The sequence below is a fragment of the Mastigoproctus giganteus genome, chromosome 3, assembly GCF_048544385.1.
Source record: "Mastigoproctus giganteus isolate SK-2022 chromosome 3, ASM4854438v1, whole genome shotgun sequence".
Taxonomy (NCBI): Eukaryota; Metazoa; Arthropoda; class Arachnida; order Uropygi; family Thelyphonidae; genus Mastigoproctus; species Mastigoproctus giganteus.
In genome coordinates, this window is record NC_143577.1 from 37883576 (window position 1) to 37898374 (window position 14799).

At 37.8% G+C, this 14799-nt stretch overlaps 1 protein-coding gene across 6 annotated transcripts in view; it reads left to right on the forward strand.

Moving 5' to 3' along the window:
* LOC150087887 (GTPase-activating Rap/Ran-GAP domain-like protein 3) overlaps positions 1 to 14799 on the forward strand; it is a 459270-nt gene that overhangs the window by 429797 nt on the left and 14674 nt on the right. For all 6 annotated transcript variants that reach the window (XM_090369244.1, XM_090369245.1, XM_090369246.1 and 3 more), the window contains 7 exons: positions 1165 to 1269; positions 1378 to 1452; positions 2229 to 2292; positions 5077 to 5127; positions 10958 to 11056; positions 11309 to 11422; positions 11572 to 11735. In XM_090369244.1, the coding sequence (XP_090225370.1) occupies positions 1165 to 1269; positions 1378 to 1452; positions 2229 to 2292; positions 5077 to 5127; positions 10958 to 11056; positions 11309 to 11422; positions 11572 to 11735 (672 nt within the window). The remainder of the gene's footprint in view (positions 1 to 1164; positions 1270 to 1377; positions 1453 to 2228; positions 2293 to 5076; positions 5128 to 10957; positions 11057 to 11308; positions 11423 to 11571; positions 11736 to 14799) is intronic.

Consider the following 14799-nt stretch of genomic DNA (forward strand, 5'->3'; position numbering starts at 1 on the left):
ACAAACCACTGGGTTCCTTGCAGAGAGTTCACTTGAACTGGGCCTTCTTAACACATAGCAGCCTTAACTTTAAATTGTTCTCACTAGGATTAAGTAACACTCTTCTCTGTAGTTGTGGTGCTCAAAAAACTGTTGAGCACCTCGTCTTTCATTGTCCCCTGTACGATGATTTAAGTAAAAATTCTCACAAATGTATTTGACTGCTATGAACTGCCAGATTGGTTAACTGTTCTGAATATTATACTGCCTTCTACACCTATGCAGAGAAATTGTTTAAACGGAGAAAAAGAATTTTTACTGTTGAGTTCAGTAAAATGCTAGACTGTTTCTATTTCTTTGGATTACTCTTACCTCATGTATTTATTTATGTACCATCATTGTATACCGTCTTTTTATGTATCATTAATCATTGTACATAGCTCTTATAAATTGTAAATTGAACAATATTTATAGATTACTTTCAGCGGCGAATAGGGGAAATCCTGAAGCCCGCCAAAAAAAAATAATAAAATACTTTGAACTTGAACTTCTTAACACAGTCCGGTTGGAAATGTTTTCATATGTGTCCGCAGCAACCACAAGAGACAGTTGATTTCAGATCATCGTAGGGTTCCGTTTTGCTGTTAGAGCCAGGTCTGTTATGGTTGACGGAATCCTCTGCCGACCTTGGCCAGCTCTTCTTGTAATGCTTTCTGTCTCCTGAAACTGTTTCCATAGTCCTGAGATGACATTGCGTGACACATTAAGCCAACGTGACACCTCCGCATGCGACACTCCGGCTTGAAGTCGCCCACCATCTCAAGGAATCATCTAAACGACGATGACTTGCCATCTTGTGTACTGGAGAAATGGCTATCCCACTGAGCAAGCCAAATATCGGAAATGAAGTGATGTGGTCGCAACCCCTGTTTTTATAGGAGTGAATAATTTGCATAATGTGCAGCTCTAAAGTGGTGGATCGAGATTTCTATTGAATACTCGGAATTTGAAGGCTAGGATGCCTATTATATCAAATATTTATGAAAATATTTAGTTTTGTTAATTCTGTCGAGCGGTGTCCAATAGCTAATATTTCCATGAAATTTAAAAATTAAATAATAAAAGTAATAAAATTATCAGAATATCTAGATCGATTTTTTTATTGTTTTATATTTTTACTTTCAGAACATGATAAATAGGCGAGCTTTTAGCGATGTACTTCCTGAAGCCTCAAAAGGAACCCGTCGAAAAGAGCAAGCCCGACAAGTAGAATTTGTCAGGATAGGTCAGGTATATAGAATAAAAAATAAAAAGCATTTGCTACAGATTCTTATTGTCAGTTAATTACTCAATATAACGTAACAATTATTAAAATCAAACATTCTTTATTTTCAACAGGCATTAAAGCTGGATACGATAGTAAAAGGAGATGCGCCAACCAGTCTTGCGACTACCAGCCTATTTAAAAGAGAGGTAATTATTTATTTTTTGTTTTGTATTTATACTTGTTTCATAACACCTGTTACCGTGTTTATGAGGCGTCAGTGATTTGCATCTATAAATTGCGTGTATTTCTGTGCTAGATTTGTCTATTTACTGGATGAAAAACCCGAGTTTTCCGTTAGAAATTCCATGCACCCCTCATCTAAGACTGATAAACTTAGCCACGTTGTGAAAAAAAACCCCTAAATATTCCTCCCGTTATTGACGAAATTCGAACTCAGACCTTTTCCAGCTGATGTTGAGAGCACGGTGATTATATCCACTGTGCTGCCTGCGAGTGCCAGAAAATAGTATAACCGTCTACGTATCAACATGCCACAATATGGGCTGTAATTGCTCTCCTACAACAGCGATTTCTCTGTGTATTACAATAACAAGTTCATTTGGTAATAAATAAATATCAATTTACTAGTCATAAGCTCAAATAAAATGTATTTATTCAGGCTTCAGGCGATTTTTACCTGGTCTTATCTCCCGGAAACTCTGGTTATTCGTTCAGCGCATAGAAATTTCGATATGCCCAATTACAGACATAATAGTGGCTCTCATAGCTTTAATTGCTTCGCTGCTTAATAGCACCTAACATTTATGTAACAATTCAGTAAGTACATTTGAAAGTTGTCTTTCTGAAATGAAGTTTATTAAGTGTACAATAACTGAAGGCAAAAAGTTTTGTCTGACTTAATTACAGCACTTTTAATTAGTCTTCTCACTGAATGACGACAGTTAACATGTTTGTTTTTTAGCCATGGGAGCCTCAGTGTTTCTATCCCGACTTCCCCTATGAAGTGGTTTGTGGCGACTCGTGGGGTAAGTACTTTCACTTTTTTGGAAGGATTTGTATACAGTAGTTTAATTGCAATCAGTTTTTATGTATGAGAACAGTTAGAGGTCCATACCTATGTAATGCTTCAATTCCTTTTTCTATAAAAAAAAAAAACATCCATCGTGGTTCACACTTTGTGGAGGAGCGCATTGATACAAGATTAAATTTCGTATCTCCTCTTTCCTCAATTCAGAGCCGATACTATCGCATGTGCGACAGGTACAGCCCCACTGGGTCTCTCCCTCTATTAAATTTCTAATTGTTAAGGTGCATATACACTTGAACGCAAACGAACAAGAATAAACTCGAACAGTCCGAATGCTATGCTTTATTAAAGTCTGTTTGGATTAACATCAAGCTCCCGGATGTTCAAGATTGCTCACGATCATGCTCCCGAGTTGGTCTTTTGGGTCCCGCATAACGTACAAATCAACCACGGGTCGATTTGTATGTTATGCGGACTGATAAATCCTGAATAACTGGCTTGGAAACCCTTATACTCTCTACCTGAGACTAACTACAATTCCGAAAGAAGACGACTGTGGAAATTCCTGAAGCCATCGACGAGAATCGTCGACATTTGAAGGATGAATAGTTGTGCCATCGTTCGTGTTCCCATTGAAGTGTATATTCTCCTTTGTGTAGTGAAAAAACAGACTTTCTGCGTGAAGAGCATTGATGCATTACAAGAAAGGGTGCATAAAATATTTTATTTAGAATACTGCTTTTGAATTGTTTTTCTGGTCAAAGATAAATGGATGAAAGCTGTACAAGTATTTGTAAATAACAACACGGCAATCTAAAAGGTATGCTTTTGGGTAGCTTATTTCTTCATGTAAGGACCGCAGGGCAAATGGCACCGGAATATGGTACATCACATTGATTTTGAATCCAAATTTGAAGTCAGTTATTGCTAGAACCCACAGATTTGTGTTTGGTTTTGCAATGATCAGTAACCTCGCTGATCATTGCCCAAAAATAGGCTGCCAGCATACTGTTATTCCATATTCTTTGTTAACGTTTCTTCATGGTAACAGCATCTTGATGAAATTATTCACCGTGTTCATGTTTAAGATTATCTGAGAAAAAGTCTAAATAGTAATGGAAGAAGTGTATTTTTATAGACATATTGCAACCGAGAATTTAGTATGTTTGTAATATATTAAATTCTCAACGAAGATTTTATAGTTGTCTGCTCTGTTGATTCCAAAAAGATGTTCTTACACTTATTTGAAGGATTTACAAGTTTCTGAGGACCGACGAATACACTTTCTTTCATTGAAAACAATCTTTATTTTTGTCCATAGCTTTTACCAAATTCTTCATTAGATCAAACTTTATGTGAAGCGGTGTTAAAAATATGTTTGTTCGATCAAATATTGGCTTATGGATGGCATTTTTATTTTCAGATACAAAATTCCGAAATTCATGCGAAGGCAAGAAATCTTTGTTTCTTAATGAATGATTTTGGCTCGACTGTCCCATTCATAGAAAAAAATAAAATAAATAAAAACAAGAATATTTTGTATAGCTAGATTGTAAGACCTAAGATGGATTCCGATAATTTTAAAATCTGATGTACCACTTGTATTTACCGTTTTATTTATCGTTGTGCTTTTCTTAAGAGAAGTTCCATATTCTTATAGAATTATTTCATATGAACAGCATGACCGATTGGCATAGATGGTTGTTTCTATTGCGGTGTAGAACAGCTTTCAGATTTAATTTCGAAGAGCCGATGAAAAGCTCCATTCTCCTCGTTTATACTCTCTTCAGAACGAATCAAACAGTTCATCAACGTCATTGCCGAGGTGTGTGTGTATTGATATTCATGAACATCAAAATGCCTTCGCTGGATGCATAGTGAGTTGTTCTCCACACACACTTAGGGGAAAATGTCCGGGTTGCAATTCCGTCAATAGCTTGAGGAATTATGTGCATTTTTCACAAACTTAGCTAGCCGGTCTAGAGAAGAGTTGCGTGTGTTTTTTTTTTTTTTTTAACTCTAAGAAACTCAGCTTTTTCGTCCAGCAAATGAAAATCGGCTACAAAACACGGAATTTACAGACACTCCATACTCATGGCTCATAGTTTTACTTGCTTTGACATTTATTTCACACACAAACATCAAAATGAATGACGCAAAGTGAATCTTCCATAGCTGTCATATTATTTTGTAAATTCAGGAGATTCCATTCAATAAATTTCTTCAGCTTAGATCCTAAAAAAATTTTGCCTATTCCTCAGATTTAATTCACAAGGTCGTTTAATTCACTTTCAATTATAAGAAGGTTCGTTTGTGTCTGGACATTCGTATTCTGATTCAAACCTCGTTTGGACTGTTTCGATTGGGTCATCTATGTTTACCGTTTCTAATGTTTATCAAGGTTGAAGTAATTCCTCGCGGTAGTTAACTGGTATATTTTAACGGCCATATAAGAGTTTTTGCTTACGTTCCTATAAGTCAAGTTCAATTGCTATTGACCAGATAATCTATAATAAGGACAAGAGTTTACTGATATCTAACAACTTTAATTCCCACACCTTGTGAACTCCTTCGATTGATTTGTTAGACGTTTGGGTTAAGGTTTACTGCAAAAGTTAACGCAGAGAAGCATTATATTTAAGCTGTTTCAATTTTTTTGGTTGTTTTCTGTGTTATATTTTTTCAGAAATTACTGCCAGATTTAACAGTTATATATGTGATTTTTATTTTATTTATTTATTTATTTATTTATTTATTTTTTTTTTTTTTTTTGGATTCTAAGGTGAGAACAAGCTATTTGTTGGAACTGAAGTTGGGATATTCCTTGTGGAAGGTAAGTAGTCCGTTGATTGATCACAATTATTTTGTATATATTAATTGCAGGGTCCCTTTTAATAACGGAAATAAAATACTCCAACAAGATAAATGACAAAACATTTCATATATAATACGAATATAACTAAACAACGATGCCCTCCCTCCTTTGAATGATCTCTGACTTCAGCGAAAACAGAAATCAGGCTTCGTTGAGTGTGTGGCATTCGAGAAGAGTTTAATGCGAGACTTCCTGAGAAAAAATCTTCCAGGGTTTCCATTTTAAAAGTAAACTCAAAAAGTGATTACAGGAAACTACTATTTATTATCAGAATATGCCTTTTATTCACGAGCAACGACTTGTATGACTTCAAGCAGGAACTGTAACTGAACACGAAATACAAAACTGTCGTCCTCTGTTACATGAAAGCCTACACTAGGGCCATCACACAATTATATCTACATTCGTTACCTGATAGCGTTTGACTTAATACCTGTAAAGTGGGTTTACTTTTATGCTGAACATCCTGTAAATATGATCGATATGGAGGTGTATTGTGATGGAAAAATCAGCCGGAAGCAAATTTGTTCTCATTATATTTGAAGAAAGAAGTACTTCTTGTTAATAATTTCTGTATAAATGCCCTCAATGATTATTCGCACCGTTTGAAGTAGGCGGGACAATTAGTTATTGAGATAAAATCAGTTTGTTGTCAGGTGATGTTCGTCTATCTTTAAAATAAAAATACCAAAATATCTATTAATATTTTAGCAAGGTAATCATCTAGTGGTTGAGCAGTTTTAAAAGAGCATTTCAATAAATATTAAGCAGAAACAACTGCAGTTATTTACTCCTGTAAACATTTATAATGACTATCTTGTCCTACCATCTGTTTTGCAGGCAAAAAGGTTTAAACTATAAGGATAATACAATGGTGTTAATTCTGACAGCATAAAAAACTTGCGTGTTCTGCTCATTATGCAAGTGCTAATCGTTTGGATTTTTTCAAACTGACAGCACCTCAACAACACACTGACTAACTTATTCCAGTGATTTACAACTTGTTGATTAATATAAAACTTCTTACAACCTAGTCTATACCACTTCCCATAATTTTAATTTATGTTTCCCTAGTCCTAGAATCATTAAAAACAGAGAAAGCTGTACCTTGATTTATTTTACGCCTTTATCCCTATACGCCTCAATCGAGTCTCCTATAAGGAGTCTGGTTTCCAAGCTCCGTGGCTTGCGATCCTGGGATTAATACCCAGGTGTGAACTAACGTAAGCAGGGGTCGCGGTGTGGCGCCTACATCACACGGAGGAATGCCGCTCCTCTGTGTTACTAGGCAATACTAGGTGGTAGATGACACTCATCAACCGGTGCAATACCACCACTTTGCTTATTGGAGGCTTGAAGTGGTGGAGCATGTTTAGTCTCCAGAGTTAAGTTCCGGTCAACTCTTCCCCATCTCTTCCATCATGCACTATGACTGATGTTTTCTGAGGTTATGATGAACATCATGGCGAGATCCAAACTTCCTTACATTTCGAGGGTACAGCTCTAAAACGCAGACCAGCCGCTAGTTAGTACAACGGACCCAACCTATCGATAACTCTCTAGGAGGATCAGCTAGTGTATAATCTTGCTACCGTTACTCTGCCAGATAGTGACTGGAGAGAGTCCGAGTAGTGTGTGCGCGCGAGGAGGGGCATTGTCGAGGCCACGTTATGTCAACCATCCGGGTATATTCTTACAATGTGTGGGCCATATCCAAAAATTTTAGTAATTCATGCAGCATGCCCCCACATTTTTTTTTACTATTGAATACACCATGATTTCTAAAACTAATAGAGTAAGCATATCTGCGAAACGATCCAAACCTCGCAAACACTTACGAGTCCATTTCACAAATATGCGTGGTCTCAGTTCTAATCTCAACGATGTCCATTTCCACTTGCAGTCTGCCAAACCCCATGTACTTTTTCTGAAAGAATCTCAGTTATCGGTTGATTCAACCACTGCTCATCTCAGTTGTCCAAATTATTCGCTGTATGATTGTAAATACCACCTTCGCTGTAAGTGCCACCTTTCGTCTCAAAGGTGGTACTTGTGCATATGTCCGTTTCGATATTCCCTGTCAGAGACTTGGTAATTTGGAATCTCCTCTTTTCGACCTTCTCTGGCTTAAAATCTCTCCACGTTATTCTGTCAAATTCATCTGTTGTCTCTTTGGTTCATCCAACTCCACTAATCACTTGGAACCCTTTGCCTTTCTTTCTTTGCAACTTGACTTTCTCCAGTCCAACTTTTCTAAAAGTGAGGTTATTTTCCTTGATGATTTTAATGTTCACAACTCCAGCTAGCTTCCATTTTGTAGTCACACATACCCAGCTGGATGAGATGCTGGGGCTTTTGCAATTACTAATGACCCCGCACTGATTGTTCATTTACCTACCAGAATACCGGACAATTCTAATCATGGAGCCAACACGCTTGATCTTTTTTCTCACAAACAACCCTTCCAAGTAGACGGTCGAAATGAGTGGTCCTTTAGGCACCTCAGATCACAGCTTGGTGATTGTCGCTTCTCCAAAGGAGCCTTTATCTCATGGCTATTACCAATCTCGAGCTGTTTGGCATTACAAGAATGCAAAATGGGATGACCTGCGAGATTTCTTTTCTTCTTTTCCTTGGTCGGATTACTGTTTCAAAACTTCTGATGTCAACGTTTGCTCAGATCGTGTCAGTGAAATTCTTCTTGTAGGAATGGAATGCTTTATTCCACATTCCACTTTAAAATCGCGTCCTTTATCTAAACCTTGGTTTTCCAATAAATGTGCAAGGCTTTTCAAGAGAAGAATGTTGAATATCGTAATTGGCTTGTTTCCAATTCTTTAGTTTCATTTTCTGCCTACACCAAGGCTCGCAATAATTTTAAAGCAGTTATTAATCAGTCCAAACTAGATTTTGAACAGGCTATGAGTAGAAAACTTGTTTATTGATCTAATGCTAGTCGAGCATTGCTGACCTTCTAGCATCCCATTTTCCTTCCAACTCATGTATTAATGATCTTGGTAAAACACCTCCCACCATTCCCAACAGGCTCCATTCAATGCCTCCTGTGGTCTTCTGTCAAAAGTATGTCAGGATTTTGACGAATCTTGATGCTAAGAAAGCTCCAGGTCCTGATAGTATTTCTCCACTTGTTCTCAAAACCTGTGCTCCTGAACTGGCGGTCAACTTACTCCTTTAAGTTGACCGCCAACTTTTAAACTACCTAGAATCCTTCCGTCTGATCAACGATCGCCAGTATGGATTCCGTCAGTATCGATCCACTGGTGATATTCTGGCTTTTGTTACTCATTTATGGACAAATTCAACGGAAAAGTTTGGTGAAACACAAGCAGTTGCTCTTGACATCTCAAAGGCTTTCGATCGTGTCTGGCATAAAGGTCTTCTAAGCAAGCTTCCATCTTATGGTTTGCCAACTGTTTTGTGTAATTGGTTATCCAGTTTTCTCACTGACCGCTCACTGAGGGTGATGGTAGATGGCTCTCCGTCTTCTAACTTCTCCACTAATGCTGGTGTCCCCCAAGGTTCAGTTCTTTTCCCTACTCTTTTCCTCTCGTATATTAATGGCCTTCTTCCATTGACCGGAAATCCTATCCATAGTTTTCCGATGATAGCACATTGCATTCCACTTTCCAGTTTGAGAAACCTTGCCCAGCTCAATCAGCTTCAAGTTCTCGAAGATCCGCTACCAATTCCTTAAATGCCAATCTCCATGTAATTCTCCAGTGGGACAAAGAAGTTTTAGAAGGATTGAAATCAACTAAGTTGATTTCAATCCTTCTAAAACTCAGTCCTGTCTTATATCTCGCAAAAAGGATTCTTCTGCTCCTATGCTTATATTTGGTGACACTCCGATTTCTAGGGAACATTTCTAGACAAGTAGATTACAAATATTGCTCTGCTTGTGAAAAACTTGGTTGTCTCTTTCGCTATCGACGTTACATTTCTTCGAAACAGCTGTTCGCTCTGTACAAATCGCAAATCCGCCCTACTATGGAATATTGTTCCCACGTCTGGGGCGGTGCCCCCGAAACTTCTCTCAGGCTTCTAGATTCCTCTCAAAAGAGGGCAGTTAGGTTAATTAATGACTCATCACTAACAGACTCTCTCCACTCTCTGTCTCATAGACGTTCTGTTTCTGCTGCATGCCATTTCTACAGATACTTCCATGGGCACTGTTCTTCTGAATTGGCTTCTATAATTCCTGCTGTCTTTCAAAACAGTCCGAACACGTGCTGCCACCATCCAACATGCATTTACTGTCCAACTTCAAACTCACAGAACCAACTTTTCATCTTTCTCGTTTATTCTTTCAACTGCCCCTTTTCTGTAACAACCTTCTTTCGTACGTATTTCCAGTCTACAGAAGTTCAAGTGTAATGTCAACAAATATCTTCTTTCGTCTTCTCAACCTCCAACCTAAGCATGGTACTAAGTACTACAGGTTCTAATACCTTTCGTGTTTGGGGTTTTCATTAAAAAAAAAAAAAAAAAAAAGTAGCCCAAGGTGGGCTATCTTTCCTTTATACAGTGGCATTATGACCTCCCTATCTTTACAAGAAAATGTACTATTACACTGCGTGAAAAACTTTGTCGGCTTGGAGAGTGACCCCCCCACAAAACTCTTTCCTTCTCCCCTACTGTCTTTAATTCAGCTCGTAATATATAAGTCATTTTGGTATTATTCGAACGCAAAAAGTAAATAACCAGATTAGTTAAAACAAGATTTTCCCTTTACATAACCGTGCTGCTTCCTTCAGAATACAATTTCTATCCAGATGCCCTAGTATGGCATTTTGAATCATCTTTTCCATGATTTTCCCCTGCTGCTGAAGTTGGATTGACTAGTCTGTAGCTATCACTTTCATCTTAGAACGATCTTTATGGATTGGCGATACACTGGTACTTCTCCAATCCAAAGAAAACTCCGCCGAATCCAACGATGCTCACATAATTATTCTTAATGGTTCAAAGCACTCGCTCGCTGTCTTCTGCAAAATTACTGGGTATATGCCATCAACTCCAGAATCTTACTTGCCTTGAGGTTCGAATCTTTTTTTCTAATAAACAAAGTTCTGAAATTACAACGTCGCTAATTACGCACGGCCAAGCTTCACTGACAGTTTCTCCGCTCTGCGAAGGGTCATTCATCTGTAAAGATCGATAAGAAGTGCCTACTAAATTCGTCGGCATCAGCTGGGTTGTCTACAATTTCCAGTATCAATTATGTACTGGTCTGATGTGGTTCATTCCTTTCTTCTTTGTATAGTAATTGAAGAGCTCTTGTTCCAGTTCTTTGTTTCATTAGCCAGTAAATTCTCATAATCAGCCTTCGCCAGCCACTTTTTTGTGGTACTATTACAGATCAACTTATATCTGTCATAGACTTCAGTACCTTTCATTTCCATGTAACTCACCCATGCCATCTTATACATTTTAGACTAAGTGCTCTTGCACTGTTTACTATCCTAAAAGAAACTTTGAATGTATGAAAGTTTGTGGCCCTCGCATCAGATACCCGCTTCATTTAAAACATCGCTGCCCTGAGCTCATCATCCAACTATCAGAATGCTTTCTGGTTTTTGAGGCCTTACACAAGAACCCTTGAGATATATGGGTTACTTTGACCACTGTCATTAGATAAACTCGCATCTATATTACACCTGGTCTCCCTAACTAGTAGTATCCCCGAAACCCTTAAGACCTCAGTTTTACATTTTTAATATTTTAATCAATGAAATCAAACAGCATTGTTAAATTCCTTCTCTTTCAGAGGGTATGGCTCACAGGCTAATATTTGACAAAACTGTACAAGTTAAGCAGATCAGCGTAGTAGAGGCTCATGGAATTCTACTTTTCCGTGCGGAAAGAGGTAAGTGTTCAACTGTCCTAATGTACAGTACAGAAAACTTATTTAGGTTGCAAATAATTTAAGAAAAATTTTACCTCTTGTTGAAAAGGATATATCAATGAAAAGAAGTATAATAAAAATTTTCTTTCTTATGAGAAGCCACGTTTTTTTTTTTTTAATTTGATGAATAAGGCCCCTTTCTTTTTTATATTCCTTATAGTCATCTATTTTCTGTAAGAAATCCTAACTTCCTTCGAATGATTTTCATTTCAGGGAGAGACAGCAGGGTGCACGTATTTAGGTTGTCGGATTTCGAAGGCGAAAAGAATGAATCTCTGGTTAGAAGCAGAGTAGAACTCAGGGAACAAAAATTAGAAAGAACTAAAGGTGAATTTAAATTAATTGAAAAAAATATTTCCTTCGATTACTTTATCTAAGGAATTCAAATATTTAATAATTTAACTCAAAAATGTTTTCGGATCTTTAAATGTTCAGTTGTAAAAGATTTTGATTGATTTTTAATTGTCATTTCTTAGGTTGCCACCTCTATGCCTTAAGTCGTCCGGGAGGAAGCCACTTACGTATGGTGGTTGCCGTAGGTAAGAAGCTGATCGTTATGCAGTGGCGTCATTCTGCAGCGTGGACAGCATGGTGTGCAGCTTCTGACACCGACACAGTTGATGGCTTCCAGTTTATAAGGGTAAGCTGAAAGTCGCGATCAATGTAAACAAGAGTATTTCAGATTAATTTACCAAAAAGATTAAAGAAAGATGACTGGTGACGGAGAAGATTATTAAAAAGCTGTGGTGTTTATTTTTCTGGACAAATTGATTGCGAGCTTTCCTTTTCCTTCAGAAAAGCTCAGTTATTTATAAAAAGCAAAAGATCTATGGTAAATATGTGATATTTAAATAGCAAAAAATTTTCTGAGATAGGTTTAAAATAAAACATATTTTTTGTTTAATCTTTAATTAAAGTTTTTAATAATGAGTTACAGAGAGACCTCTTGCATCGTTTAATTTAAGAATAAACTCTAAAATCCAGCAGCCACTTGGACTGAGAGGTGCCGAATTTTAAAATTTTCCAGATTTTAGAGAAGTACAGGTGGGGACCAATTACGCTTGTTAGAGCTGTCTCATCTCTTAAACTAATGACCGATTAACCTATGAAGGCCATCTGTTTGAAAGTAATGCAATACTGGCAATTAGTTGCAAAGGCAAGTTGTCCTACTGTAATAATTAATATCATTGCAATATCTATGCGGTTTAAATCCTGCTACCGCAAAAACATATTAAAAGGCAAAATAGTCTTGCAAGCATCTTATAAAGAAAGAAATGTCGCTCTCTTTTAGCATGGATTCTTAAAGACAAAAGCGATCGTTGATGACTGCTGATATTTTCGAATTGTAAAATTATTTTCTTTTTTACTTTATTTTCTAAAATGTTCCTGATTTTAAAGAATTTCTGGCTGTAAGTATCATATTTTACAGTTATTATCAATAATCAAAGGTAATTCAGTATGAATTCAAATAATTATTATCAAAGATGCTAAACCATTTTAGATATGCCCTATAAATTTAATAACTTACCAATGATATATTCATTACAGATGGTTAAGCTAAAAATGAACAAAAAAAAAAAAATTTCAACTGCTTAAATAGTTTAGATTTGGAGTCATTTGCTACGATGTGTATGAAAGCAATTCAAAGTTTGACCTGAGAATCTCATACTTTTTGGGATCTAAATTTTTCTTTATATACAACAATGTCGTAATGTACACTGAGTGATCACTGAATTATGACCACCCCTAAGAAAACTGAATGCGACCTGTTGACCACGTGAGGTACGAGAATGTGGAGTTAGTCGACCTAAGTAACATAGATAAGGTGTCAGTGGTTCAATAGATAGTAAAATTCCGAGCGTGATGGGTAAAAGGAAGGATTTATCGGACTTTGATAAAGGACAGACTGTGGGTGCTCGACGAGCTGGTGGCACGATTTCCCAAACGGCTGACTTGGTGGGGTGTTCGAGAGTCGACGTAGTTAAAGTCTACCAGGACTGGCGTCCAAATGGTCAAACAACGACCCAACGGCAAAGGTTAGCGAAAGGCCGAAGTTATAGGTGAGCGCCAAGTCCGACGACTCGTACAGGCGAACAGGCGCAGCCCTAACAACATAGGCCAACCCGGAACAAAATCTGGCATGACCATGCGTCGCACGCTTGCACATATGGGCTATACCAACAGACGACCTCTACGGCATCCTCTCCTAACCAAGGTTCATCGGCGTAAAAGACTCGCCTGGTGCAAAGAGCATGCAAGTTGGACGTTAGAAGACTGGAAGAAGGTGTGCTGGTCGGATGAGTCACGTTATTTACTCCACAACGTGGGTGGTCGTGTACGGATTTGGCGTCAACATGAGGCTCTTGATCCATCATGCATGAAATCAATAGTTCAGGCCGGTGGAGGCGGCTGTATGATGTGGGGCATGTTTCATTGGCAGGAACTTGAACCCCTGGTGCATGTGGAACAACGTATCAGTAGTCTCCGCTATTGTCAACTGTTTGCTGACTGTGTACACCCCGCTGTGTTACACTTTTTCCCGAATGGCGATGGTGTCGTCCAAGATGACAATGCGCCGAACCATCGGGCACTTGTTCTGCAGGAATTGTTTGAGGAACACAGTTCTGACTTCCAGCATATCTATTGGCCTCCGAACTCCGCCGATATCAATCCCATAGAACACTTGTGGGACACTATGGAAAGGCATATCAGGCGTCTGGATACATCAATCACCTCCATACCTGCATTGCTGACCGCATTACACACAGCTTGGTTGGCCATACCTCCCGAACGCTTCCGACATCTCGTTGAATCAATGCCACGTCGGATAGCTGCTGTACTGAGGAAAAAAGGAGGACTTAGGAAGTATTAGTTAGGTGGTCATAATTCAGTGATCACTCAGTTTTTGTGTATTAAAAGTTTTATATAAATTCTCGAAATTAGACTTTCAACTCTCTATTATTTTAATGTTTTAGATCAACCCCATTCCATATCTCTGTTTACTAACTCTAAACCTTTGTCCCACAAATATTTGCAACAAATTAGAATTCACGATAATATATGCATAATCAGGAGTACATATATTTGTACCACTTGCCAGACCGAGTGATGGTAACGAATTTAATCCATTATCGAAACTTCTTCGGATATATTTTAACTGTGGCCGAGTTTCTCGAGCGAGGGTTAGATGGTTTTTCATGCAGAAATACAAGCAAAATTGCAGACACTCGATTTAGAGATTCATCTACATATATATTGACACTTCATGGCCTTAATGCTTGTGTTACTAATTCCAAAACAATCTGCGCCTCAATATCCAACCTTTGTGTATGGTGCAATATTGAATAATTTCGCGATAGGGCTGCATATCAAAGCGATTACAAAAAAAAAAAAAAAAAAAAAAATTTCGCCGTACTTAATTAGATATTAACTTTCATTGCAATTTTTTATACACAGTATTGCCATAAATACGGTCACATGTGTTACTGCATGTAGCCACAAAAAAAAGACACAGGAACTTAAAACCCTGTTGTTTTATTCTTGAACACCCAACAAATGAAGCAACACAACACTCATTCAAAATGACATGACCCCCCTTGTTTTTTTCACAAGACCTCAAACGTTCCAGCCATTCATCAATAGAAGTGCGCACAGCATTCAGCGGGAAATTGGCCACAGCATGCTCCAGTGATCTCTTCCAGTCT